At 51.2% G+C, this 27833-nt stretch overlaps 4 protein-coding genes across 13 annotated transcripts in view; 2 read left to right on the forward strand and 2 right to left on the reverse strand.

Annotated features, from left to right (window-relative positions):
- USP49 (ubiquitin specific peptidase 49) overlaps positions 1-10168 on the forward strand; it is a 41234-nt gene extending 31066 nt beyond the window's left edge. The window contains exons 4-6 of the mRNA XM_067752979.1: positions 1955-2063; positions 2620-2825; positions 3765-10168. Of these exons, the coding sequence (XP_067609080.1) occupies positions 1955-2063; positions 2620-2825; positions 3765-3955 (506 nt within the window). The 3' untranslated portion in view covers positions 3956-10168. The remainder of the gene's footprint in view (positions 1-1954; positions 2064-2619; positions 2826-3764) is intronic.
- TOMM6 (translocase of outer mitochondrial membrane 6) lies at positions 10169-11560 on the reverse strand. The gene is made up of 3 exons (XM_067752999.1): positions 11352-11560; positions 10704-10808; positions 10169-10485 (listed from the first exon to the last, which is right to left on the reverse strand). The coding sequence occupies exons 1-2, from the start codon at positions 11558-11560 to the stop codon at positions 10712-10714; spliced, it is 306 nt and encodes a 101-aa protein (XP_067609100.1). The 3' UTR covers positions 10169-10485; positions 10704-10711.
- A 497-nt stretch (positions 11561-12057) lies between these two features.
- PRICKLE4 (prickle planar cell polarity protein 4) lies at positions 12058-18135 on the reverse strand. 8 transcript variants are annotated; one of them, XM_067752987.1, is made up of 8 exons: positions 17768-18135; positions 16368-16679; positions 15640-15786; positions 15023-15130; positions 14187-14324; positions 13690-13893; positions 12909-13113; positions 12058-12436 (listed from the first exon to the last, which is right to left on the reverse strand). In XM_067752987.1, the coding sequence occupies exons 3-8, from the start codon at positions 15772-15774 to the stop codon at positions 12063-12065; spliced, it is 1164 nt and encodes a 387-aa protein (XP_067609088.1). In that variant the 5' UTR covers positions 15775-15786; positions 16368-16679; positions 17768-18135; the 3' UTR covers positions 12058-12062. The 8 variants fall into 8 exon arrangements, with proteins under 8 accessions (XP_067609088.1, XP_067609087.1, XP_067609086.1 ...); XM_067752986.1 differs by having other exon boundaries at positions 16223-16679; positions 17768-18134; XM_067752985.1 differs by having other exon boundaries at positions 15643-16679.
- FRS3 (fibroblast growth factor receptor substrate 3) lies at positions 12616-27417 on the forward strand. 3 transcript variants are annotated; one of them, XM_067752981.1, is made up of 7 exons: positions 12616-12729; positions 20318-20461; positions 21486-21574; positions 22469-22655; positions 24672-24833; positions 25667-25824; positions 26107-27417. In XM_067752981.1, the coding sequence occupies exons 3-7, from the start codon at positions 21509-21511 to the stop codon at positions 27019-27021; spliced, it is 1488 nt and encodes a 495-aa protein (XP_067609082.1). In that variant the 5' UTR covers positions 12616-12729; positions 20318-20461; positions 21486-21508; the 3' UTR covers positions 27022-27417. The 3 variants fall into 3 exon arrangements, with proteins under 3 accessions (XP_067609082.1, XP_067609081.1, XP_067609083.1); XM_067752980.1 differs by lacking the exon at positions 12616-12729 and adding an exon at positions 18501-18698; XM_067752982.1 differs by lacking the exons at positions 12616-12729; positions 20318-20461 and adding an exon at positions 18501-18698.
- Positions 27418-27833: the final 416 nt, after the last annotated feature.

Genomic DNA, 27833 nt, shown 5'->3' on the forward strand with positions numbered 1-27833 from the left:
ACTCACCTATCCTGTTCCATATTGAGATATAAAGGCAGTGACTTAAATTATCTTACTAGAACATTGTTTTTTCTTTTTAAAATAGTGATTCATAAAGCTTTATACTTGTAAGGAACAGAAGGATGTTAACAGCCTTAACTATCATTCTTGGACTTGATAGATTATGCAAGAAATACTTTTTTTTTACTTTTGCAAGAAAGGATTGTTTTTCTGGTTGCCACATTGTTTTTTCTTTTTAAAATAGTGATTCATAAAGCTTTGTACTTGTAAGGAACAGAAGGATGTTAACAGCCTTAACTATATCATTCTTGGACTTGATAGATTATGCAAGAAGTACTTTTTTTTAATTTTTGCAAGAAAGGATTGTTTTTCCAGTTGCCATTTGTGCCCATTTTTCAGTATTTCTATAGACAGGTTCAAATAGCAGGGAAGGAAAGCTATGGTGAAGGGATGAGATGCATTGATCTGTTGCTTGTGAAAGTTTCAAAACTTTCAGTCTTCCACCTTTCTGTGTGGCCAGCTTAATCAAATGGGAGACAGAACTGATCAATCTCAATTGAATCAGTAATATCTTTTTCTTTGTGAATTTCATTTTAGGGAAACAAAGCCATATTCTATTATTGTCTTCATCTTAGCTCACTTACTCCCTCTGCTGAGAGTAGCAGTCACTGCCAGGATTCCCAGGCAGAGCTGCAGTAATTTTCAAAAATCTGCTGGTGAACAGGAATGTAAAATAAGGCCAGGCCCCTCTTTGAATTCTCTTTCCGCTCATGCTCTCACATATCATGACTACCAGCCCTAGTAAAAGCTGCAGTCTATTATGAGAAGCAACAGCTCCACATCGTATTGTCACAGAAAGCTCCTGGATACGTCACCTGGCTGTGACTTGCTACCTTTCACGAGTGGTACAGACAGGACTTCGAAATCAGATGCCAAGCTCTTCAGACACTGAGACCATGATTTCAACAGCTCAAAGACAATCAGCAGGCACCACAGTGGACCACTAATTTTATATTCCCATCCATTCACCGATTTAATTAATATAGTAACAGAGCAGTCATCAGTAAATGGTTATAGAGAAGGCTTCTGATGGAAATTAAGAGAACTTCATTTCCACTGTTTGCTTGCTGTAATTTAGAAACGCATTTCACCCACAATTCAGTATCTTTAGAAACAAAATTGGAGTCTCAAGCACTGGTTCTGCTTTGGACTGGGTGTATTTGGCCAGCCTGTCAGCCTTGTCCTGCATGTCTAGCAGTGTGCTGTTACCAAGAAACATGTTTCAGAAAATAGGTATGGCATAAAAATATAAAACCAGGGACTTTCCTGGTGGTCCAGTGGGTAAGACTCCATGCTCCCAATGCAGGGGGCCCAGGTTCGATCCCTGGTCAGGGAACTAGATCCCACATGTATGCCACAACTAAGACCCAGTGCAGTCAAATAAATAAATAAATATTTTTTAAAAAAACAATAAAAATATAAAACCAGCAGTTTCTTTTCTAAATATTTGTATAGGCCACAAGCATGGGGGAAAAATCTGTTTAAACACGCTGTCCTTTAGTAATCCTGTGTCCTCTTACCTTTTCCCTAAAGCTGAAATATATGCATTATCCCCCATTTCACAGGAAAGGAAACTGAGATTCCTTTCAGACAGTGGGAAGGACAAAGGATGCACCTTACAACTGAGTCAGCCTTCTTTAAGCAGCCATCCCAAGAGTGCCACACAATCACTCCTTTCATCTCAACCAGAACTTCCATGGCCACTCCGTGCAGGCATGCGAGGCTGGGAAATGCAGTCTTAGAGAGGGTCACATTGCTGCCCCAAATATAATTGAGGTTTAATACTGAGAAATAAGAAGAATGCATATCGAGTGGCAAGTCACTGTCTCTGCCATAGCTCGGAAAGAATGAGTCTCCTCACAATGTATGTCTTATGCCTTCCCAAACCATATAGGCAAACGACGAAAATCCAATCCAAAACCCCTTGTTCTGAGTGAAGCTAGAAAGCAGTTAATGATCTACAGACTACCTCAGGTCCTCCGGCTGCACCTTAAAAGATTCAGGTGAGCTTGCTCTGGGGCATCCCAGGTGGCTGTGAGCTGTGGGAATAGCTACTTCAAAGGCTTTGGCAAAGGCAGATGTCTTCTTCGGTGTTGGGAGGAGAAGCCTGTTTCCTAGAGGCCTCATGCTTTCCATGGAGTGTATGGTTCATGCCCAGTGAAGCAAGCTGATGTCGGGGGCCAGGACTGGGCTTCTGCTCTCATGGTCCTATTTAATCAGCTAGCCTGCACTTGGGTGTCTGTGCTTGAACATTTCCTAGCCTCGCTTAGGCTTTTATAGATTCATCTTCAGAATAAAGTATGAGATAATCTGTGAAAAGGAGGGCAGGAGGTAAAGTACAAAAAGAGTATTGCCTGAATTGCTTGTTCAGGGATTTCTAGTTTCAGAGAACATGCAATATTCACAGGAAATATATGTGAACATTGATTACCACTGTCTTGTTGTAAAAGAAAACCAAATCCAGAAGGTTAAATTTTCTCCGTTCCCTGTTTTACCTACCTCTGCCTCTGATCACACATGCCATTTCTTACTAGTAAGAAGTTTATATCCATGTTCTAGGTGGTCTGGCCGTAATCACCGAGAGAAGATTGGGGTCCATGTCGTCTTTGACCAGGTATTAACCATGGAACCTTACTGCTGCAGGGACATGCTCTCCTCTCTTGACAAAGAGACCTTTGCCTATGATCTCTCCGCAGTGGTCATGCATCACGGGAAAGGGTTTGGCTCAGGACACTACACAGCCTATTGCTACAACACAGAGGGAGGTGCGTGCGCTTTACTCTGTGGGGTGGGGGACACAAAAAAGGGTTGGTTTGTCCACATTTCATTCCTTTTATTTAATCTATAGGGGGATATTACATACATTAAAATCCAGGGGAAAGAATTACGAAAGATGGATTCAAATTTTGGATATATCACTAAGTAACAACATTTGATTGTTCTAAGAATTGACAGGAACTAACATGTAAAAGTGCTGAGCACCGTGTCTAGTATGTAATGGTCAGTTAATGTTAGAGGTTATTGTTGTTACTAATACTTCTGCTGCAGACTTCAGTTTCATTCTTGGTTTTGCAGAAACAATATGACCCATCTAACTTCATGGAATCTCACTAGCCTCAGCTCATAACAAAGCTGAGGACACTTACTGAGCACTTACTAAAAAGGCCCTTCCCAAGGAGCCTTCAGTCCTTGCCCTCAGAGCAGAGCCTCCCAGCTACCGCGCTGAGGCAGGTGGGCTGCGAATGTGTTTTCAGTAGTGTACCCATCCTGAACCCCTCAGCCCTTGGGGTAGCCAGAGGGAGCCTGTAAAAAATAACTTTTTATTCCTTCTAAGTGTTCCTTTATCACTTCTATTTACACTCCCCCTCTCTTCCTCCTCCTTTTCCCATCTCTTAGCCCCCAGTCTCCTGTCTTTGTAGAAAACCCTAATGGGCAGTGAAGAAGACTGAATGAAATGAAATGAGGACAAAAATTATAGTCGGTCGATACTGCAAGCAGTATTGTGGTGGGGCTTGCGGGGTTAAAACCAGTGGTTTCAGGGAAGTCTGTTGGTTTCATTTACTTTTCTCTTCGTCCACCACCAACAATCAAGGGTTGGATCTATTCAGAGCTCCTCTGTCCCTTTCCTCATCTCCTTGTTTGCCTGATGACTGAAATATAAGTTGGGTAGTCATTTTCTCTCTTTCTTTCATTTGGTTTCCTAGGTTTTTGGGTCCACTGCAATGACTCAAAGCTGAATGTATGCAGTGTCGAGGAAGTGTGCAAAACTCAAGCCTACATCCTTTTTTACACTCAAAGAACAGTTCAGGGCAATGCAAGAATCTCAGAAACCCAACTCCAAACTCAGGTGCAGTCCAGCAACAACGATGAGGGCAGACCACGGACCTTCCCCTGAATGGGAGGCACGTATCAAGGACTGGCTTGCTTTTAAACTCTTGGTTTCTATACATCTTTCCTCGTATAGGAAATAAGGTTTACTGCAGGAACAGATTACTAGGTTTGCGTCACTGGGTCTAGAGCAGAAGGTGCCAGGTGACTCGTGTGCTATCATAAAATTTGTAGCAACTTTCTTTTAAATGGGTTTAGAAATTCCCTCCTTCGTTAAAACAAATCAAAAGGAGTAACTTCTATGAAGACTCTTTCATCAGTTGCTTCTGAATATAGAGGGATCTGGGTGGAGGAAAGAGGGAGTAAATTGGTCATATCCAGCCATGTTCTTTCTATTACATGATTCCCCTGCTAATCAGGACTCTTGCAGCACCAGAACCCTCCTGATGTGAGCAGCCCTCGACAGAGCACGCAAGGAGGGGCCCTGGGCTGGCAGCTTGCTGGATAGGATTGGTTCCAAGGCGGAAGGTGAAGTCTAAGGATTTTTTCCTACGAAGGAAGTAGCCCTCAAGGGTTAAAAATCTGCAGACTTCCTTTTTTAGGGGATAGCAGTTGAAGAATGGAATGAGATGCATGGAGGAAATTTCTCCATGTGAAATGGGAGGTTTTTCATGTGTCATACTCTCCCTGGCTGCTGCTGTCATTTAATCATACCACATCTTCTGAGATGGCATGAACATGCCTTCATTCTAAAGAAGGAGCAGTTCACATGGGGAAGCAAGAAACTGGTACATGACATGTTCTCTGTGGCACACTGAGCCTAAGGGCACTCCTGGCTACCTAGTTCTGTAGCAAATCCCTGGTTCAGGTCTAGGGCAAGCACATAGTTTGGTTTAAATTGGTCTTTGGGTCAGTTGTCTGAGGCCTTCTCAGAACTCAGTTGGGGGTGGAGGTGGGGGATAGCCAGTGGCCCAGGGCTTATCTAAATGCCCGTCACCCATTTCACCCTGGTGCAGCATGCAGCTTTTCTTAACCTGCAGCTTATTTCCTGTTCACAAGATGTGGGAGCTTTTGCTTTTCTAAGGCTTAGGAATCCTCCTCCTGTATGTCTGAACAGTTTATTGTTGACAGTCCTGGCCTGTTTCCTCCAAAATCTGCTAATCCCTACTGTTTCTTTACCCACCCACACTCAATCCATCAGAGAAAAAAGCAAGAGTGCCCTGTCCTTAACTCCAGTGCTAGTAAAATATATCTTTCTTTTTTAAACTGGGTCAGTTTCTAAGTGGCATGAAATTGCCCAGATGGAAACTCTCTGCCCTATCAGGCACCACTGAATTTCCCTTCTCAGTCCTTCGCTTAGACTCACTAGTAAAAGTGAATGCAAACCGTAACTCTCACTGTGGGAGTGCTGCAGCCCGCCTCAGCCTGTCACTCTGAATGCTCATCTTTTGACTGAGTATGTCATACTAACATTTCAATTCAGGTAGAAGTACAGTTGCCACCTGAAGAGGATGGATGTGAAGGGAGTTTGGGAGGGATGGGAAGTTGGGAAAAGAAAGGCTGAAGAATGAGATTCAAAGGTTTAGCGATGTTGAGGAACCACATTTCCCAAGCAGATCTGTAGCATTTGCTGTTGACCTCTTTTGAGATGAATTCTCCCATAGGACCTGCCAGACAGCACTGAGACTTGGAGGAAATCAGACAGAAAATGGCTCACCCTGATAAGGAAGAGGAGTGACTATATTTTAAATTAAACTTGCTTTTTCCAACACTGTGAGGTTTCTGTAATATTTAGCTTTTATTTGGAAGCGATAGCGTATGGCATTTTTTATGCTATTTGGTTTATATTGTCTACTGCAGGCTTCTTTGTACAAGCTTGGCCCGGGCTTACCCTCACCTGGACACTGTTTTAAAGTGTCACAGCTGCCCATGCTGTCAGAGGCTCTGATGTGAGGCTGTATCCTCTAGATCCATATTTTTAAGTTGGCATGATTGGTGATGACTTTTGGTGGCAAGAGAAAAGCGCATTAACTCAAAAAAACCCAAGGGGAGTAAAAAGGGAAGGAAAATATAAATTGTGCCTCATCTTCCATTGAATGCTGTATTTATTATTCTAGAAAAAGAGAACTTACAAATGGAGAAGTACTAATAGAGCATCTACTTCATCCCTCAGGCTGTCCAGGGGAAAACAAGAAAAATAAACATCTAATAGAAAATTAAAAGATCTTCAAATTTAATTCTTAAAAATAGTTTTATACCAAGTATTAAGGATTATTAAGCAAAGGACTTTGTAAAATAAGTGCTTAAATTAGCTGAGCACACATTGTATCAAATTAACAAAATCATTTAAAATGAGTTGGAATAGAAACCAATACCTCAATGAGCTGCACACACTTGAAGGTGCCCCTGCAGTGAGACACCTCAGGTACCCAGAGGCAGCAGCACTAGACGCTGTTGAGAAGTTAGTATTTATGGAGATTTTAATTAAAGAAAAGCGTTTCCTGCTGCATAAGCCAATGGCTGTTGTGAGGGAAATGTCCCTTTGCCTTTAATTTATTTACATACTGGAAGTAGATGAATTTCTTAGTTGCATCTTACTTTAAGTCGAAACATTGTAAAGAGAAGAAAATAAGAACCGGGTAGAAGTTGACTAGATGCTGCCAAATCAAACCCAAGATCTCCTAACTGAACCTTACGAGCCTGCTTCTTTCCCAGACAAGTAGTTGGAGTCCCGTTCTAGGAACCCTTTGTAGTTGGCTGGTGTGTTTACTTTTTGCTGTAGCCAGCCAAGGTGAATGCACCCTGGCCCCTCAAAAAGGATTTTACCTCAATCTAGCTTGACCCTCATACTTGTGGTTGCCTCTGAGAGCATCCATGCTAGTGTTTGTTTTTTTTTATTAAAAAAAAAAAAAAAAAAAGATTAGGAATGCCCTCAATGGCCAAGAACTGAACTCTTATTTAAAGGTGGGCAGACCTCTTGCCTGCTTTGATCCAGTCCCTCTCAGGCTGATGGGGGCAGTGCCACACTGTAAAGAATTTCCAGATGTCTCTTACAATGTCATGAATAAAATTGGAAACTATAGAAGTGTTAATGTGTCCTATGGACTCAATAGCAGAGTTTATTTTTGTTTTTAATGGCAAGGCTTCTAGAGTCAATGATTGTATGAGTTCCCCGCTCAGGCTATGCTTACAGTTCCATCAGAGTGCAAGAACTAATGAGGTGGGTTGACTGGCAGTGGAGCATGGCCCTAGCCAGGTCCCAGCGTAAACACAAGAGAGGTCAACAGTAGTACAGAATGAAAACCTGGTTGGGTGTTTGGGGTTGGGATGTGGGTGGACAGGGAGGGAGAAATGGAGTTTGTTTTACTTACTGATAAAGCTTTGTGAACTAATTTTATACAATTCATAAAATTTGGTGCCTTGTACCCAATTATGGTTTGCATGGGATTGAAAAGATTAAGGGAAAGGATTCCTTCTTGTCGTTTCAAGTGGCAAATGGATCTGTATAGTGTAAAGGACATTTGGTGTCAGACTTTTTAAAAGCATTTCATATCTTGTGTGTGTAAAAGCAAATTATTCTTACCAGCAAGTTCTGAAATTTTAATTGTAATATCCAAAATCTTTGTGTTTGATTATTCATCAGTGTCTCCTTTTCAAGGCAGACTATGTACCCCATTCTTTTTTACCACCCATTTTATGTTCCAATCATTAGCTCAGGCCTTTTTAAAATCAGGCTGGGAGGGCTACCCCTTCCTAAACATATACTGTATTCCTATCTGGGATTATATCTTATAAGTGGAAGGGCTGCTTTTCCAGCTGGTTGGGAGAGCACAAATATTCAGAAGAAGGTCTTTTAGTTTTTCTAATGCTGGGCAACGTATGGTAGAAGTCAAACAGAAACGGTTCCTCCTGAAATGGTACCTTCATTAGTTCTGAAGTTCTTTTGCACAAAATTTCAGGAAGCAGTGTAGAACACAGTCCCCTATATGTGAAACTTTAGATTGTAAGGCAAGCCAGTGCACTGTGTAATATGCAAAAAAGAAGGCTCAAAGAACCCGTCCCAGCTCCCCAGCCCCACTCCCTGGCAGCTGCTGACTGGGATGGTGCTGAGTGGCTGTGGAAGGGGAAGAGACCCAGCCTGCTCACCTGCAGGGCTATAAACACAGCATGTTCCTTTTACTCCCACCTTAAGGTTTCCAAGACTTCACCAAAGGGTGTTTAAAAAGCTTACCACTCGAAGCACATATAATAATTGGATCCCTCAGCCTAATTAGGTGAGGGGGTTGTATCTTTGGAATAAAACCTCCCATGGCCACTTAGTTTCTTTACCAGGTAAGTATGAATCTCCCTGGTGGTTCAGATTCTTTTTTGAAGTTAGCACTAAGCTGAAAAGCACCTTCTGAATATGACTGTGAGTTTATTTTATATCTTCCACGTTTAAATTCACCATTTTCTTGGTCTAGGGCTTTGACTTTAACCACTGTGTACTCAACCCAAACACTGCTCTAAGTACACCATAGCCACTAGAGCATTGAAGTGAATGGTCATTTTTGTGGACTTTCTCCATACTGAATTCTGCTGGCATGTTTCTATTTCAAATCTAACTAGGTTGTGTAAGAGATTTTCATAGTACTGTCATACTATGTTATGTGTTTACATCCTGTCACACGGTGTTAACTAGCCTGGGCTAAACACCGTATGACAGGATGTGAAACAATTCCCTTGAGGAGAAATGTTGTGTTGAAATGATGAAAACCAGCACTTTCATTTATGGAATAATTATTCATCAGAATTTGAGGAAATTGTAGATTTGGTAGCTTTAATCTGCAAAATTCTTATCACTTTCGGGAATTAAGGCAGTTTAAATGAAACTTTACCTTACCAGCTTTATGGCTTTATAAACCAACAGTGGCACTGTTACTTGAAGCTAAAACATTAAATTTTAAGTGAAACTTGAATTATGCTTTTGGAAGCTGCCATGTCTTTAATTTTGGCCAGATTTTGATTTTTAGCTTTGAAAATTTTTATCAAATAGAACTGTTCACAATTATGAATAGATCAGGTAGCAGACTTCAAGGATGTACGTTTCACTCCTATAAAGAACAGGAGGTGCTCGTATTTCTAGTCTTAGCACAGTGGTCTGATGCAGGCTGAAGGGATTTAAAAGTTTCCTTCCTGGTCACCATTTGCGGGGGTGATGGCTTTAAACCTAAGCCTTGCTCTACGTATGTTACCTTTCCTCACCAGATATGAACTTGTCAGAGCATCTGTGGTCCCCGTGTAGACTCTTAAAGGATCCTGCCTTCATGTTAAGCCAGCCACAGGCCTGAATTCATACAAGCTCAAACTCCTTCCTCCTGAGAGATGGGACCTCCTCCCTGATTAATGCTCATAAGAGAATGGTGCTTTTCTTTAACATATAAAAAATCTAATTCCCTAACAGCTTTCTTAACCACATTTATGCCAGCAGGATCAAGAAGGACCATTTTATTCTATTTACCTTTAGTGAACAGATTGCTAGAGACAACACCTGTCAACTAACAATTAGGCCACTGTGGTGCATTTATACTGACCCTCCTTTCCAATTCATGTCCTTTAATCCCATACCAGTTCCGTAAGAGACTCGGCACGGAAAAGCAGTATGTATTTTTTTTAAATGCCTAGTAGAGCAAATCAACTAGAAAAATTGCCAAGGGGAGCCTGTCACTATGTCCACACCTTGCTAAGCCTATGTGATTCTTTCCATGCCAGTTCCTTACATATTCCATTTCCAAAGAACCCCACACTCCTGGACAGTGGCACTACCATGAATTTTAGGGTCAGAAAATAATCTATTTCCTTGTGAAGGAAGCAGCTTCCTCAAGCAGTGTCACTTCAGTGCCCACTGCCCAGGCTTACTTACCCTTTGCCTCTACCTGCACCTCACTGCCCTCAAATCCCACTGTACTACAGCAACAATGCCTCCCTGGTGCCTGGAAAACCCACCCAGTGCACTAAAATGCTATGCAACACCAAATGACTTCTTCCCTTAGTACTGCTCAAAAATGGAAATTCCTCAACAATATGCTTCATCCTATGCTAACATCAATGAACGGTGGCTACAGTTTCCTTTTCTTTTTTAATATGAAGCAAACCATCTCTGTTACAATCCATGTTTGGGGCTTGTTCCTGTCTCTCTCGAGTGTGAAATATAAATCATGTTTTTATGATTTTTGTAAATCTTGACTTTTTACACCTTGTTTTTGTAAGCCGAAGTTTCTTATTAAAAGAATAAAATGGCTGTCTTTGTGTACAGTCTTTATTTGTTAAAATACCATTAGAATATTCCTCAGGACAAGAGCAAAGATCATCCCCTGCAGAAACTTTGGAACTATGTACAGAACTTTACAGAACACAGGACAACACTTTAGCTGAACCCTACCTGCTGACCAGAGAAGGGTGTTCTGAGTGGACCCAGCAAAGAAAAGGAAATCAAGCAGGGAAGGAAAGGTGCCCATCTGAATCAAACTTCAGCCGCCATCAGGGCAAGTCTTGTGACGGTCACAGATCGGAGGCTCTGTTTTTGGAAGGTTCGAGTACAGCACGGGTTCCATGTGTCTGCAGTCAGACAACACGTGGCATTAGAAATGTAAAATCACTAGAGGGAAATTGGTAAGAGACTCATCCCTTGGAACATCTGGAGACACATCTAACTAGGAATAGCCAAGGGTTTTACATCAAGTCTCATCTATTATTTTGTGAATAGCTGATATAAATTATTTCTTATCCCAGTCTCTAGGACTCCTAAAACAGGCAGAACATTGGTTAATGCTTACCTTTACGGCTACACCCCAGGCTGAGGTGCCATTAGGTCAATGTCACTCAAATTCCTGGCCAGCCAAACTCCGGCAGCAAAGAGTCCCAAATTGAGGATCAAGTTCCTGGAAAAAATGCATCCCTTTAACCCTGTGGTCACTGAGTCACGTGTCTTTGGTCAGTAAAAGATGGGCTGGGGGGTGGGGGGAAGCTTCCCATCACCACCCTGGAAACCGCCCCCTCCCAAGGCAAAAACACTTTAGAATCACAAGAGCATCGATCGTTACATAATAGGTTGCCCAAGACCCACATGGTTATTTAAGGTTCGTTTCTACGTCTAGTAAGAGTAGGGTCAAATGCAAAACCCAATTAGGTACTCGTCCAGGGCCGAAAAGCCTGTTTACGTGTTGGCGCCTCCTCTCCCCGGGTCTCCGCGGGCAGGGTGAGATTCTCTAGACAGAGCCCGGTGACTGAAAGGAGCGCTCTGGCCGCACGGGAACTCTCCCGGTCAAGGACCTCAGCAAAGCACAGCCAGAGCCACGAAAAGGCCGAGATATTGGCGGTGTAAATAATCCGGAGGGCCCAGGCTCGGCGAAGAAGGAAACCTGGCCGGTATGTATACGTGCGCGAAGGGCAGGAGAGCGACCAAGGTCCCGTGCCTCGGTTACCTGCGGAAGTCATTCCTATCGGTGGCGAAGCGGTAGACGCCCCGAAGCCAGTCTCCCACGTTGTCTGGGATTTCGGGAGCTTCATTTGCCGAGCCCGCAGCGATCACGCCGGCCCCACTGGAAGCCATAGCAGCACCCCAACCCTCCGCAAGGTCTCTCACCACGCCGCTTGTCGGCGCCAGCAGATCACGCAACTTCCGGCCTCGCATTTCCGCTGGCTACTCGCCGACAGAGGGCGCAGTGGCTTAAGCTTGGTAAGACGCCGGGAGCGAGAACTCCCGGGCTGCGAGTCCGCGTCATCTGCCGGGCAAGGAGCGCCGTCCAGCTCCAACCTCGCCTGGTCGGGTTCCACCTCCGGCTCCCTCCTGGCCTTCGGCTGGCCCACCGCCAGTCACAGGTGGTCTCTGAGTGATCACTTCGTTGGCTCAGGAGGAGGATGCTGAGGATGGGGCTGCCTAGCCTGTGGGGGTGGGGTAGGGTCTCACTCAGCAGGGGATGCGTAGCTTTAAGGAATGGGGCTCCCCAAAAGTCTCCATGAAAAGTCATAGAATGCGCGGGCTAAAAGGAAGCACTCCAAATTTGTCATTTCGCCGCCTCTCCCAGCCATGGGCCCTGATGGTGTTCAGTCTAGGATTTTTATAGGGGGAGGAGAGTTTTGCTCTCTCACCGTACAGATTACCTCCCCAGCCACCCTTTCTCCGGGCCGCGCCACTAGCAAATGGTGCAATGCTTCCTGGAGGTGTCGCTGTCCCCAGCTCGGAGATTGCCGGGGGTCTCCCAGGGCCGGGGAAGGCGCTGGCCTAAGAAAAAGCCTTCGGGTTCCGACTCAGAGGAAGAGGAGCAGGTGGGGCAGGAAGCGTCCTCCTTGGGATCAAGGGGAGTCTCTGGGCATCCCTGCTCTTGCCCTTTGGGTGTCTCCTCCTGGTCCCCAGCTCTACACTCCTGCTCCGGGCTGAAGCCAAGCATCCCCCTGTGGGTTTCCAGACTGGAGCTGGCAGCAGTAGCGAGAAGGGCTGCCCGGGAGATGATCGCGGCATTCCGCGGGGCGCGGTGCCCATCTTCAAATCCGCCGATCTCCGCCTCCCCTGTTCCGGGCCGGGTCAGAAACGCCCATCTCAGAGCCGCGAGTCTCCCTCTCCCAGATCCGGGCGGGGCGGCCGCCAGAAGCCAGTCCCAGTCGGGGCCCAGCCTCCCGCCCCGCCTCCGGGCCTTGCGCGCCGCCGCGGTGAGTCCTCTCCCGGCTCCTCGCCCCTCCCCGCCTCCGCCCAGCAGAGGGCGGCCGCGGCCCCAGCCCAGGAGCGAGTCCCGCGCCGCAGCCTCAACCGCGGCGCGGGGTGGGTTCTGGAGGCCCTCGGAGCGCTCCGGCCAGGGACGCGCGGTGAGAGCTGCGGGCCCCGAGGCTCGGGTCTGGGGGTGCGGTGGGGGGGACGGGGGCGCTGCTGGAGGGGCGGGACGGCGTGGGACCGGGACGAGGGTCCCAGCCCGGGAGAACCCCCCCTCAGCCCAGCCCAAGCCGCTGCCCCCTTCCCCTTTGATCTGCACCTTCTCCTCCCTTACCCGGGGACGCCCTGCCTTCCACTGTCGGGGCCGGACTCGAGCCGGCATCCGAATAGCGTCTCTCAAAGCAGCTGGGGCAGCAGGGGCCGCCGCCCAGCAGGGCATAACGTCCCCCGCCCAAGGGCCCGGCGCAGTCCTGGCAGCAGAAGTGGTTCTCGTGCCAGCGCCGTCCCTCGGCCTCGGTGCAGCGGCGGGAGAAGATCAGCTGGGAGAGGGAGAGGGGAACGGCTCATTCATTCATTCACTCATTCATTCATCCAGTAACCACGCCTTATACCCAGTTGACGCTAAAGCACGTCTACAGACATTCCCATTTGATCTACTCAACCACTCTCGGATGCGGGGAGGGCTGATTGGCTTAGCCAGGATCCCCCAGCTAGCAGGTGGCACAGCCTGAAGAAGTGCGACCTGGGTCTCCTGGACGCCCCACCCAGGGTTCCGTGCAGCCTCTTGTGCGGACATTGAGGGAGTTCCTCGCAGGAGCAGGCCCAGCACTGGGCACCCGACGTACTGAGATGAACGTCTGTCTAAGAGTTCCCGCTCTGGAGAAATCCTCTCAGTCCAAGAAAATTTGGGAGACTCTGCTTGCGGTGAGGGAGGGCACAAAGGCAACGAGTCCCAGGTGCCCAGAGCTCAAGTCAGAGCAAAGGGAATACAAAGTTCCCAGGCTGGTTCCTAGTTCTCTGTTCCCCACTCCGTGCTACTGGAAGAGGTGTCCCGTTGCATCTGCCGCGTTGGACCCTGGGCAGACCCCCTCCAGCCCCTCCCCTCGAGGCTGTACCTGGTCACAAGCCGGGCAGCGCGGCCGCAGCAGCTCTGCGTGATGACGGCCGCAGTAGAGACGCCCATCGTGGTAGAAGTAGATGAGGTTTATCAGGGCCTGGCCACAGGCCTGGCAGGCAAAGCAAGCCCGGTGCCAGCAGCGCTGCTCTCCTGCCCGAGCTGTGAACACTCCGTACTCCCCTGGCCTCAGCCGCTCCCTGCACTGCGGGGTGCGGGTGCTGCGCTGGTCAGAGGCCACACCACCCTCCTACCTTCTCTCCTGGCTCTTCCATCCCAGCCTCAACCTAACTGTTCTCCCCATATTCTGGCAAGCCCACCTCCACTGCAGGCTCCACGAAGAACCCCTAAATTTGGTTTCCGTTTTTCCTAAGCTTTGCCAAACTGTCAATCCCCAAACCCCTTTTCCCCCTCCAGAGTCCCAGAAGCCAGCCCCTTCTGAAGAAGTGAGAGGGCAAAGAGGAGGAAGGGGAATATTGGGGGGAGGGTGCTACATACCTTTTCACAGGTGCATTCTTCAAGCTTGGGAGGTACTAGGCGGGCCACCCCCTGTCCCAGGGCCTCCCGCCTCCGCTGGGCACAGAAGAGCCGCAGCTCAGCCAGCTCCTCCTCCCCAGGGGCCAGGCAATAGCGCTCCTGCAGAAACAGAGGTCCACTGTGACCGGGAGAGCCCCAGCAGGCAAGGTTGAAGTTTGACTGGAGAGGGGAGGTTTAGCTGCTGGGTCAAAGGAAGGTTGTGAAACCTCAGGGAGGTGCAGGAGATAACAGCACAGAAGGGTACTGAGGAGAGGGAAGGAGGGAAAGAACTGGCATAAGTCCACCTCCGTCTCACTCCCCCCACCCCAGGAATGGTGATCACTCAGGTCCTGACAGCCCTACAGTACTTAGCCCATCTCCATATATTTAGATCCTGGCTCCCAATGAGCTGTAGCTTAATATCACTTCCCACTGTATTTTCCCTATTTACTCCATATTCTCCTGCCTCGCCTCCCCAGCTGAACTGGAAGCCTTTAGACTGGACACACAGAGGCCCTCAATAAATGCTTAACCACCATACTCTCTACATTTGTACATTCCATTATCAGTTTCAAAAGCTGGTCATGTCCATTTTCTCATTTGCTCTTCAACTAAGCATTGTGGTGGGCAGCGCAGATGTTACTGCACCCATTATGTAGTTGTGAAAGCTCAGGCTGGGGGTGGGGGATGACTTCCCCCAATTAGTGGCAAAGCTAGGCCTTAAATGCGTGTCCCCTGCCTTTTGGACCAAACTTCTTCCCACGGTAAGTAAAGAAAGGGAGGCAAGAGAGAGGAAAGCTGGGGAAAGGGAGACCCACATCGCTGTCCTGCGGAGGGAGCTGCTGCAGGAGGGTCCGCAGTCCAGGCCAGCTGGGGGCTTGGTTGATGTCCAGGCCAGGGTTCCCCAAGCTCAGGACTTCAGGATCCTGAGGAAACGCAGCAAAAGGAGAGAAGCAGAGCTCCGCTTTTCCTTCCTTCCCCTTGTTTCCTTCCCTCTTCATTGCCACCTCTTCACCAATCTGGAACAACATCCAAGCACCCCCCTCCATTTGGAGGATCCACCTTCAAGATCACAAGGACAACTGATCCACTCCCATGTTTATGGTCTGATTGAGGCAGGTCAGGGGGGGCACACTGCAAAACAGCTTCCTTCTTATGCTTGAAATCACCCCTTTCACTCCTTAGGGGCAAAGTCCCTAGGTTCTGCTTTGACAACACAGACCCCCTAGGAGAGTATTCATGTATTCATGTGGATAAGCTTAAAGAAGTTGAACCCCTGTGTCCTGAGAGGGCTGTAGGGACAGGGATTCCTGCAAAGAGAAAGGGCTGCAAGAAGTTGGGCACAAAGGCTAACTACCTCCCACTTGGTGGAAATGGGAAGAGGTCCAAAGGATGGAGGGGATGTTGGTCTCAGAGGGAAGGGCAGGACCCCTACCACCTGAGCAGAGGTTTCCTCAGGGTCCTCCTCTGGCACGTGACCTGGGTTGCTGTCTGAGTTGACTGGTGGATTTGGCTCCGGAGGGGTCAGCCTCTCCCCTCGGTGGGGCGAGCCAGAGTTCAGCAGTGACATTGGTGGCAAAGTCTGCACAGAAAACAAGACGCCTCCCATTTATTGGGCCACGACAGTGTGCTAGGCAGGCTAAATGCTTTCTGGGCGTTATCTCCTTCAGTCCTCCCAACAGCTATGTGAATCAGGTGGTATTCTTATCACCATTTTACAGATGGCCCAGTTGAGGCTTGGAAGGCGTACATGGTCTGCCCAAGGTCACACAGCTAGTAAATGGCAGAGCCAGAGCTTGAGGCCAAACCTTTCAGCTCCAGAGTTTCTGAAGCTCAAACTCGGGGGTCTCCCAAGATTGGGATGGAGGAAGCAGGAGGCCCATAGTGGAAGGAGAGGGCATTTTGCCTTTCTGGTGAGCCTTTGGGTAGACTGGCCCCTTGTTCCCCACCTCCCCTGCCATAGCTCCCACCACTTCTCACTGTGCACTCAGCAGCACCCAGTGAACCTACTTCCTCACCTCTCCCTGCTTCTCCCACTGTAGGCTTGGGCTGGGTGAAAGGAGCACTTAACCGGGAGGCCCTTCTCAGCCTATCCAGCCTATACCAACTCTCCTTTCCCTGAGCTCCAGAAATAAGTACAGTGGGTGCCCCAAGATTTAGCACCTAATGTTTCTCTTTGCTCCCTGTGTCTCTCTCAGCTCCTCATCTAGTCTATCAGCTCCCCCAGGACAGATAAAATCCTGTGCTTCTATCTTCTATCTCTAGTGGCAACTTCATTGGATAATTCTAAGTGCATCTCTTCAGCCCTCCTCTGGGCAAGCCCTGGTATGGCCACAGTATCTTGGGGATAGGAGGTGACTACTGAAGTAGAAAAGGGATGGGCCCTGCCCTCAAGGAGCTCATAGTCTACTGGGTAAGGCACAGATGAAACCAGGCAGGATGGGGCCAGGGTTCTGGGCAGATATACACAGCACCCTAGGAAGAAAAAAAAACAGAGTAAACTTTTCTAGAATGTTTACCCTGTGCCAGGGACTTTTCCAGCATGTTACATAATATAGTCCATCTTCACAACAATCCTGTGAGGTAGTTTCTATTATCCCATTTTACGGTTGAAACAAACAGGTTAAACTTGCCTGAGGTCACATTAGAAGGCTAAGGGAAGCTTTAGAGGAGGAGGTTGCCTTTGAGAGCTGGGCTGGATTCTAACGGCAGCTGGGCACAGGAGGGCATCACCAAATCCCTGGCCTCTATAAGACCCAGCTTTGGGGCTGGGAACAGGGTTTGGACTGTGACAATTATAGTGTTTCCCAGCCCGGAGCCCCGCCCTGTGCCACCCTTCCCTGCTTCCTGGCTCCACACCCATCTGCTTCCTTCCTGTTCTGTCCCTCAGATCAGGTTTCCTGTGGAAGGCAGCCAGGATGGGCTGTTCACACCCAGGGCCAGGAGTAGCCACTTCCCCTGGGGCTCCAGGAGGCAAGAGATGCTTGGGGGAGGGGGTGGGCATCGAAGCAGGGTATCTGGGTCCCCAGAGGAAACTTGCACCCCTCTTCCAGATTAGTTCTAGTTTGCATGAAGTCATCCCACACAGGAACAACACTCAGAAATCAGTCTTCACCCTTCACCCTCATCCCCCCAGGCATAACTCCACGTCCACTTAGCACTGGACCCCACTTACGTGCTGGATTCCTTCCAGAATTCCCCTCCCCCCTTACAAAAGGGACAAGACTGAACCCCCTCCTCGCCCCCCGCGCAGGTGTAACCAGTCTCAGGAGTTCTACCTTCCCAACCCACCCCTGCCCTGAAGGGCAGAGTCTAGGGATTGGGAAGTGGCGGGGGAGGGGGAGGGTGTAAGGGATGGAAGGTTTCCCGGGACAGTGAGAGGAAGAAGGAGAAGAGAAGTGTCTGGTCCTGCCAAGTGCCCTCTCGACAGATCCCCAGTTTTTTCTTGGGCATGTGGGGCCCACCTCCGAAGTGGGAAGCGGTGTGGCTCCCGAGTCACCTGGGGTTCCCAGTCTGGCTGCTGGGAGTTTAGGGGAAGGGAAGGAACTCCGCCGGGGTCTCACCCTCGCTGCGCGCTGTTGTCCGGGCAGTTCTGGACAGACCCTGCCGTCAGGCCCTTCACCCAGTTCCCACTCTCAGGTCTCGATACCCGCCTCTGCCCGCCCCGGGAGCGCGCCTTCCGCTCCCACGCCCCCCGCGGGCCCTGCCAGCCCCTCTGGGGCTGGTAGAGCCGGACGGGGGGCGGGGCCTAGAGCTGCCGACTGAAGGAAAGCATTTGAGGGATCTCGGGTGGAAAGTGTGCAGGTTCCACTGCCTCCGTGCCCATGGGCTTAGCACTGGGACCGCGTCCCGGCGGGCGCGGAGCAGACCCTCGGGAGCCATCGTTATGCCGGGTCCTCAAGCACTCGCGGAACAGAACGCCTTTCGGAGCCCTTAGGTCCCCCCAGACCTTCCTTCTGGTCTCCTAGCCCCGCCCCTCTCTGTGTGTCCCCACCCCCACCTAGTTCCCTCCCCCTTGTCCCCAGCCCCTTTCTGGGGTCCCTAGTCCTGCCCTTCTTCCTTCCATCCCTTCAGGCTCCTCCCCCAATCTTTCGTGTTTCTCCCCCGCCCCGCCCGCCGCTCGGGTACATTTTCTGATCCTGGGAGTGGAAACCTTTGGTCCTACCTCTGGTCCCCCTCAGCCCCGCCCCTAGCCCCGCCCCCGCCCCAGGCTCCGCCCCGCCCCCGCCAGGCTCTCTCAGTCACTGGCCCTGAGCGCCCTCTGGCGTCTGCGCATGCTCCCTGCGCCCTACTGCAAAGTCCTCCAAAGGGACCTTCTAGGCTGCGCGCCGGTCACCCCCGATCGGGTCCGCCCGCCCGCAGCGTCTCGTCTGTGCTACCGGTGACCTCTGACCCCGCCGCCACGGGGCGGGGAGGCCTTAGCTCCGGGCGGGCGGCGGCTGCTGCAGCGGGACCCGGGAGCGGGGCCCGGCGCCGCCCGGGCCGCGGGGCGATGTGAGTCGGGGCGCGGCGGGGCGGGGGCGAGGCGGCTCCGCCGAGGCCGCACCGCGCCGCGCCGCAGTCTCCACTCCCTCCCAAGGAAGCCCCGGGCGGGCGGGCGGGCGGTGGAAACCCGGGCCTGGGGGCGGGGATCCAGAGACAACGGGCGGCCCTGACCTCCCCTATTCCTTCCCGGTATCTAGAAATTCGCCTGTTACCTAAATCTGTCTCTAAGCCCCCAGAACCACCCCACCCCCACCCCCGGACACACCTTCATGTGTCCTGGAGCCCTCAGAACCCCTCACTCCTGCAAATTCCCCTGATACGCTCACAGAGCACCATTCTCTCCTGGATGCCCCCAAATGCTTCCACCGCCCTGAAATTCCTCTGAGTCTTCATGCCCCCCATTCTCCTTGCACCGTGCTCAAGTCCAAAAAATTTGTCCACATTTCCCTGATCCCTCTCATACGTTTTGAGTCCCTATAACCTCAAACTCCCACCCCCAATCCACACCTGTCTCAGACCAGCGACCCCTCCTCCTCCCACCCGATGTAACCCCCCTCATTGGGCTGTCGTGATATGTCCTGGTATCTTAAAGAGAAGTGAAGGGGACAGGAAGAGGTGCAGCACCCTCCCCCATCTTGCACCCTGTAGTTCTTGGCTTCACCCCCAGACTCCCTGTTGGTGGCTCAAGCCCCAGTATTTACCCAGCTGTCTGCCTTTAGGCTGTGCATACCTTCCTCATCCTGCTGCCCCCTTCCAGAGAGTAAGCCAGACCAAGAGGGTAGGGGTCCTTTTACCTGGGAAGTGTCCAAGGATGCAGAGCACCAGGGACCCTGGGAAATGACATTGTTTTTCCAGAGCAGGAGGGTGGGATTTCAAGGATCTCCAGGGTACTGGCTTGTCGACTTGTCCACGTAGGGCTCAGATTCCTGAAATTGTGATTGATGGTTAGCATTTATGTTAACTGTTAGGCCTTGCAGAGTTTGGAGAACAGAAAATCTATCAAGCTTCCACGTGTGAGATTGAAGGAGCTTGTCCTAGAAGAGGAAAATGTTGATTTAGCTATGTTTGTCCTACAAACTTACCTCTAAAGGTTATTGAAGCTAGAAGTTCCACAGTTGACAGATGTTTCCCTTCAAAACTAAGGCCTTGGGGTGGGAGTTGGGGGTGGTGATGGAGAATCTACTTGGCAGACTCTCCCAGATACTTAGTAGCAATAAAAAAGACTACTGGTTCCCTGAATCTTAAGCCATTGCTCTTTCTAATACGTCTTAGTGTCCTTTTGAGAAAGCTCTCTGTAGAGTTCAAGTTCTCAGCAAAGGTAAGGTGGTGATCTTGGTATCGGTTTTAACAGGATTCAGGTGGGGTCTAGAGGTGACTTAAAATGTCCTGGGCTGCCTCAGACTTCAAAGTCACTGATGCGAGGGGAGTCTGTCCCTCTCAGGGCCTCTGGGGCTTAGAATTTGTGGTCCCTTTGCTCTTGATCTCACTTCCTTCATTGGTGTTTCTATCCCATTAGGGCTGGAACAGATATCCAGGTGGGATGGACTGACGGCAAGTCAGTTTCATTAACAATTGGGGGTGAGAATGGAAGGTTTCCACTAACCTGTGGTCTCTGTCTCCTATGCTAGGTGAGCCCCAGGTGTGTCCCAGGGAGATCCAGGTGACTTCTCTGCAGACTGCTTGCCATGACACCCCACCAAGAACAGGGGGAATAAAGTGGGGGTCCTTCCCCATGCCCCTCCCATGGTCAGCTCCCCGATGGCCTGGGTGAGGTGAGAGCTGCGTATAGGAGCCACTTTTCTGGAGTTTTCCAAGTTGAGAGGAGTAGAGGGTGCAAGTCAGCATTGTTCAAGGCTTTACACTTTCAGCAGGCGTTCTAGAAGGATATCTAATCCTGCTGATTCATTTCTTGCAGAAAGTTGCAAACCCATAACTTCTGGTTGGGAATCGGCCCATGTGTTTGCTTGCTCCCTTAGGTCACTGGAGCCTGGTGGTATCACCTCCATCCTAGGCACAGGCCCAACTGTTGTGACCTCTAATTTGAGTGCCATCATCCTTGAGGAACAATCCAGATATTAAGGCCTCTGTTCTCCCCTTTGGACAAAGGGGAGCAAACCCAGCGTTTCTTTTTTTAATGAAGAAATACCAACTCAAGGTTATCAAAGTAGTGCTCTGTTTTAAATGTTCAGTCTTCTGAGTGTATCTCTTGACCATAACGTAACATCTCATTTGAAGAGAACATCAAAAAGATAAATTTGAGGTGGATGTTGGGATGGTGGTGAGGAAAGAAAAGAGAGGATTTGGATGATGTGGGAGGAGTGAGGTGGAAAAGGAGGAACAAGGAGAAGGGTCCAGGCCAAAGTGTCTGGGACTCCCAACTACAGTTTCTTCACTGAATCTGGAGGAGGGCACTGGGCTGGCACCCAACTCCTGATGCAGGTCACTTCATCTGGGTCCCTACTTTTAACCATGCTTTTCCTGCTGCCCAGGCTGCCCTTCCCTATCATTACATCAGTCAGAATCCTACATACTTCTCAAGGTCCAGAGCAAAAGTTGCCCCTATGAAGCTCTCTCCATCCCCCCATCAGCATTAATCCTTAACGCGTCCTAACTTGAATTAATGTTTATCCAGTGTGTGTCTGGCCCTGGATTGAGAATGTGAATTCCTTGAGGGAGGGACTGTGAGTCTTAGACAGAGTAGGTGATCAAAACGAGGTGGTTCGGCCAGTGTTCCCCAGAGCAGGGCTTTTGGGAGCTGACCTCGATGACCTTCCTGTCCCTTGTGTTTTTCCCTAGGGCGGGCCGGCTGCTCTGACACCATGGGGAGCTGCTGCAGCTGCCTGAACAGAGACAGCGTCCCAGACAACCACCCCAGCAAGTTCAAGGTACCCACAGCCCCCTCCTCTCCCACATTCCCAGCACGGCCTCCTGGGCTCGGCCCGAGCTGTCGAGTTGTTCAGCCTCCCTAGAGAAGGTGAAATGACTGGCTGAGGTTGTGGGCTTCGCAAGCTCAGGACCTCTGAGCAGCACCAAGGAAAACGGGCTCAGGCCACTGCCTTTTTCGTGGCTCTTGGTATTACTAAGAATGAAGAAATGCTGCAATAGAGTAGCAGAGATTGTGCTTTCAGAATGTTCACTCCTGTCAGTGTATCTTTGTAACTTTACATTATAACTTTTCGGAGAAAACAACAAAAGTCTGTATTTGTGAATTAACATGTGTCAAGTATTTCAAACAGTGCTTAACACATGTTAAGCACAGTATTAGTGTTTGCTGTTTGCTTTGGGAAGCTGAGGCCGGGCCCAGTGGACCTGTGTGCACCCCCGCCTTGCTCCTTCCACCTCCCTGTAGGGGGCGCCCCCTCCCCACCTCGGCATCTTGAGGCCCAGGTTTCTCCTGCTCACCAGGAGAGGGAACCCTCAGCAAGGTCCTGCAGTTGGGGAGGTGGTGGAGGCCTTTATATTTGTTCTGCTTGGGTTTGACTCTTAAGATTTTGAACTTACAATAGAACCTCTTCTCCCATTAACATCTGGACCATTTGGGGTCATGGACCATTTGGGGTCATCTAACTTTGCACGTCTAACCATCTGACCTTGGGGGTCGACTAGCCACCCCTCCCCTCACTGCCCAAATGACAAAACTAAGGCCTAGGGAACTGTAGTGGGTCAGTGGCACCGCTTCATCCGTGTCCCGGTAATCGTGTGGCATTCCCAGTGGCTCACGGACCTGGACACACTTGTTGGACTCACCCATTAACCCTTCTGTCCCCTGCCCCTGCCAGGTGACGAATGTGGATGATGAGGGGGTGGAGCTGGGCTCCGGAGTGATGGAGCTGACGCAGAGCGAGCTGGTGCTGCACCTGCATCGGCGCGAGGCTGTCCGCTGGCCTTACCTCTGCCTGCGGCGCTATGGCTACGACTCCAACCTCTTCTCTTTTGAGAGTGGCCGCCGGTGTCAGACTGGCCAGGGTGAGTACCAGCCCCTGCCTCACGCTGGGATGGGGGCTTGTGCGCCTGGGACAGGTATTGGGGCTGGAAGTCGTAGCTTGAGGGACAGTGGGGAAGTCTGTCCACTTGGCAGGTGTTGCCCAGAGAAGGGAAGGATTGTGGCCAAGAGCACACAGAACTAAGTGGACTCCCAGGCCAGTGCTTTTTGTCTTCGATCATTGCAACTCCGGCCTGGGTGGCTCTGTGAGGTCATTTGTTGCACAGCCCATGGGAAGGAGCCAGTGCTCCCAGACCTGGGAAAGCAAGCGATTCCTCCTCCCTCTCTTACTCTAGTTTCAGGGTCCCTCTTGCCCCCTAAGTAGGAACAAACTGAGCCCCAAGTCATATACCCTGGTTCCTGTGTATAATGAAAGGTCAGGCAAGAGCTCTGGCTGCCTTGGGGCTGTGTGGCGTGGGAATGATAGATTTGGGGAGGTCCATGGTATACAGAGTAACCCCCACGAGGTTAATCTTTGTCTCCTGTCCCTTGTGGGTGATGCAGTGTGATGTATTCTGCCTTCTTCCCCTTTCTCCCTGCAGCCAGAGGTCAGGGACGGGTGGGTTGCTCCATGAAGTCAAGGCTGGGGCCAGCCGGGGCTCTTTGAAGGGGTCACATGGTCTGGGCCTTCTCTGAGGACACAGGCCTAAGCTCTGCTAGAAGGAATCCCACAAGGGATGGTGTTCAATGCAGTGTGGAGGTGTGACTGCAGGGATGGAATGAGCAAGCTCCTCTGATGAGGCCACCAACACAACAGTGTGTCTCTGAGGTTGTACTGGCTGGGGGAGCCCTCCCCTCTGTGCACCTTACCTTTGGAACTCATGAGGCAGAAGCACTTAACGCTGGCTGAGCAGAGAGAGGGGAGGAAGGGGCCTCTCTGCTCCCGGTGGTGATTAATCCACACTGGAGATCCCAGAAGAGCTCCCTAGGCCCCGACACAGGGTTCTTCTAAAACTCCAGGCTTTCCTAACCTTTTCTAAGCTCTTGACATATCTTGGAATGAGCTATAATAAATAGAATAGAATGAGGAAAGAATAGCCCTATTCCTTCCCCTCCTTTCTATTCTTCTAATCCCATTCCTGCAGACCTCATACCCCAACCTAGTTTGTCTTTGTTTGGAACGTGCCCATGTACATCCCAAGTGGCTTCCCCTGAGTCCTGGGTCCCACTGTTACACAGGGGGAGTGCAGAATCCCAGGCCGGCCCAACACCCCAAGAGCATCTTTGGATCCCCGGAGTCGTGTGTGCTCAGCCCAGTCCTGCTGTGCCAGGACCGTGAGTTGCTGCCTTAGAGTTTGAGGGGCTGTAAGGCTGGCTGCATGGAGGAGCCACATGGTTGCCTTGCCATGTTTGTCCTTTAGCTAGTCAGCCCACCCTTCCTTTCTGCACCAGACTTCAAGCTCCATAAGGCCAGGGGCCTATACACAGTAGACAGTCACTCTCTGGCCTGGCACTGGACTAAGTATGCAGTGAATAAGCAGTGAAGAGGACAGACCCTCCCACCCTCAAAGAGCTTAGAGGCTGTTGGGCACAGAGCTGAGGGCTGGTGCCCTGGCGGAGCTCATTTTTCTGGGGAGTAAGGGGCGGCAGGCAGAGGAAGATGGGGGCAGCATGTGAGGTGGAGTGGTCACTCATCTGACACTGTCCCTTCTGCTTTGATTTTTTACTTCGCTTCCCTTCACCCTGGTGCACACACATCCTTATGAAAAGGATTTAACCTCGGAGGAATGTAGCTGAAGTATTAGATCTTAAGATGGTGGTAATGGATAGAGTGTGTTAGGGTGGGCCGCGGGGGCCTGGGGCCAGCTCCTCCTGTGGCTCTTAGACTTTGGAGGGTGCTGGGGAGAATGCCCAGTGTGAGGGCCTCTCCCACCCCTCTGCAGGCCTGGGACTGGAGGTCAGGGACTTGTCCTGAGCTCTGTGCATCTGTTCAGCCTCTCTAGTCCTTCCCTTTAGGACACAGGGTCAGAGGAGCCTCATTTCTTCCTCTCCTTCTTCAGGGATATTTGCATTTAAGTGTTCCCGGGCCGAGGAAATCTTCAATCTCCTCCAGGATCTGATGCAGTGCAACAGCATCAATGTGATGGAAGAGCCAGTCATCATCACCCGCAACAGCCACCCGGCTGAGCTCGACCTCCCTCGGGCCCCCCAGCCTCCCAGTGGTGAGGAGACCCCCCCCCACCGCCTCAACACCCCAGTGCACACGCACATGCACGCACGAGCATAGCCCCAGGAAGCACCAGTCTTGTAGGCATGAGTCAGGCAGGCAGGCGAGGGGATGGCTGGGTGAGCCAGGCTTCCAGGACCGCCATCCATCATCCGACGACTCCTAGGGATGGATAAGTCCTGGCCTGGGCCAGTCAGGTGACTCAAGCGGAGGCTGGGGAGTCCAGGGCCTTGTATTGATGGATGGTCGGGGAACAGACAGGAAGACATTGGGTTTCCATGGAAACGGCAGTCTGGAGCTGTTTTGCTTCCTTCCTTCTGGCTACTGGATCATACGCATATACCTTTCCTGACGGCTTATGCAGGCACCTCTGCCCACGGCTGTCTGGAGAGGTTCCCACAATTTCTGCTTGTTCATTCACTGAATCACACTGAGCACCTGCTCCGTGTCTGGCACTCCATCGGCTGGCCTGTGGGGGACAGAAGAAATAGGAACACGGTCCTTGATTTCAAGGGGCTTCCCTGGAGCTCAGTGGCAGAGCTGGAATGAGGTGAAGGGTCGGTCCAGTGACGACAAGGTGTGCCTTAAGTGTTTCAGATAAGGCTGTGATGGGGAAGTGGGGTTCAAGCGGAGCTGTGAGGGAAAGGGCAGGGTTTGGAGAACAGATACAAGGTGAAGATAATGGGGGACTGCCAGTTCAGCGGGGCTGACCCCCTGGGGGCCTTGGGAGTGTCTCCCCTCCACTTGGAGGAGTCCCAGGATGCCACACACACGGTTGCAGGTAGTTGCCAGGTGGTTTAAGGACCCCCTTGTCTCCTGTGTGCCCAGCTCTAGGCTACACCATCTCCAGCTTCTCCAATGGCTTCCCTGGCTGCCCGGGAGAGGGTCTGCGATTCTCAGTGCCCCGGCGCCCCTCGACAAGCAGCCTGCAACACCCCTCGTTTGGGGAGGAGGCCACCCATGCCCTCATTGCTTCCGATGAGCAGGTGAGCACGTGGCTGCCCGGCGTCTTCCTGTGGGTCTGGGTGGGGCTGGGCGTCGGGAAATATGGCATCTCCTCCCAGTGAGGATCGCGAGAGGGAAGAAAGTTGATAGAGTCCCTTCCTGTCCCAAGAAAGGGAGGCAGCTTCCCTGGAAGGCTAGGAGGACAAGGAAGAGGAGGAGACTGCAGCTCCTTCTCCCTGTGCTTCTCTTCTCTCACCCTGTCCCCTGTTCTCTCCTTCCTCTCTGCCCTCGGACCCTCCTGCCCTTGGACTCTTTCCCCCCAGTCCCACACCTACGTCAACACGCCAGCCAGTGAGGATGAGCGCCGCAGGAGCCGGCACTGCCTGCAGCCCCTGCCTGAGGGCCGGGTGCCCCTTGCCCCGCAGGCCCGGGGCCCCGAACAGCGGGACCCGCAGGTGTTCCTGCAGCCGGGCCAAGTGAAGTTCGTGTTGGGCCCCACCCCGGCTCGGCGGCACATGACCAAGTGCCAAGGCCTCTGCCCCAGCCTGCATCACCCGCTCCACCATGACAATAACAACGAGGGCCCTTCCGAGTGCCCAGCCCGGCCCAAGTGCACCTACGAGAACGTCAGTGGGGGGCTGCGGCTGGGGGCAGGCTGGAGACTGAGCCTGGAGGAGCCGGGCTGGAATGGCCTCGCCCAGCGCCGGGCCGCGCTGCTGCACTACGAGAACCTGCCCTCCCTGCCCCCCGTGTGGGAGAGCCAGGCCCAGCAGCTGGGGGAGGAGGCCGGGGATGACGGGGACTCGAGGGACGGGCTCACACCCTCCTCCAACGGCTTCCCTGAAGGCGAGGAGGACGAGACCCCACTGCAGAAGCCCACCAGCACCCGGGCTGCCCTCCGCAGCCACGGCAGCTTTCCTGTGCCGCTGAGCCGCCACCGAGGCTCCCCGAGGGTCTTCAACTTTGATTTCCGCCGGCCGGGCCCCGAGCCCCCCAGGCAGCTCAACTACATCCAGGTGGAGCTGAAGGGCTGGGGTGGAGACCGCCCCAAGGGGTCCCAGAACCCCTCAGCCCCCCGAGCCCCTGTGCCCACCACGCACCCTGCCCGCAGCTCAGACTCCTATGCTGTGATTGACCTCAAAAAGACCGTGGCCATGTCCAACCTGCAGAGGGCTCTGCCCCGCGACGACGGCACAGCCAGGAAAACCCGGCACAACAGCACCGACCTGCCTCTGTAGGGACGTCCCTCCACCCGCCTGGCAGCCTCCGCCTCCCGCTCCTGTGCTCCGAACCCGCACGCCCGGGGTTGGGGTTGCTTCGCAGAAGGGCCTGCACTGGCCGGAGTCCCCAAAGGTATCAGCCACTGAGTCTCCCGGTCTCCTCTCCGAGTCGGGGGACAGAAGAGGGTGACCAGGTGAGGAGGGAGCCGCGACGTAAACTGTGAAGGGCCCCGTGATTGCATTTCGCACCCTCTCGTTATGTCATCTGTCTCGTCTGTCGTCTGTGTGTTTTTTTGGTTGAAATTTGGAAACATTTTGTACCTGTTGATTTTATTTATCAGTTTATTTTTCTATTTATTGTTTTAAATGTAATTTAACATATTTATTATTAATATAATTATTTTTAAATTCTGACTTGGTGGATGATGTCGAATTCTTAGGGAATCTTTCCTGGCATGGTGCTGGGGTGGGAGTCGGGGAGGCCTAACAGAGGTAGGGGTTTCACTCTGGGAAATTTGGGGTGACTGTGGTTTTTGTGACAAGTCATGACCATTTCTTTTTCTCCTCTGAGAAGCTGTGGCCCAGACTGAAAGTTGCCAGGGGTAGCTGCTCTGTCAAAGTAAAGTGACAGGACAGCTAGAGTCCTAGAGGCAGAAAGGGGAGCTGTAAGGAAGGCTACCCTGATGAGATAAAACCCTGACTCTCTGAGGTTGGCAATGTGTGGGGGAAATTGGGTGGGGGGGGGCCTACACCAGATTCACCTCTGGAATCCCTCACTGAGTCTCCCTTCTGCCCCCAGGTGGGTCCCATTGGGTACTTAACTGCTCTCC

Source organism: Pseudorca crassidens, chromosome 10 (genome assembly GCF_039906515.1).
Source record: "Pseudorca crassidens isolate mPseCra1 chromosome 10, mPseCra1.hap1, whole genome shotgun sequence".
NCBI lineage: Eukaryota > Metazoa > Chordata > Mammalia > Artiodactyla > Delphinidae > Pseudorca > Pseudorca crassidens.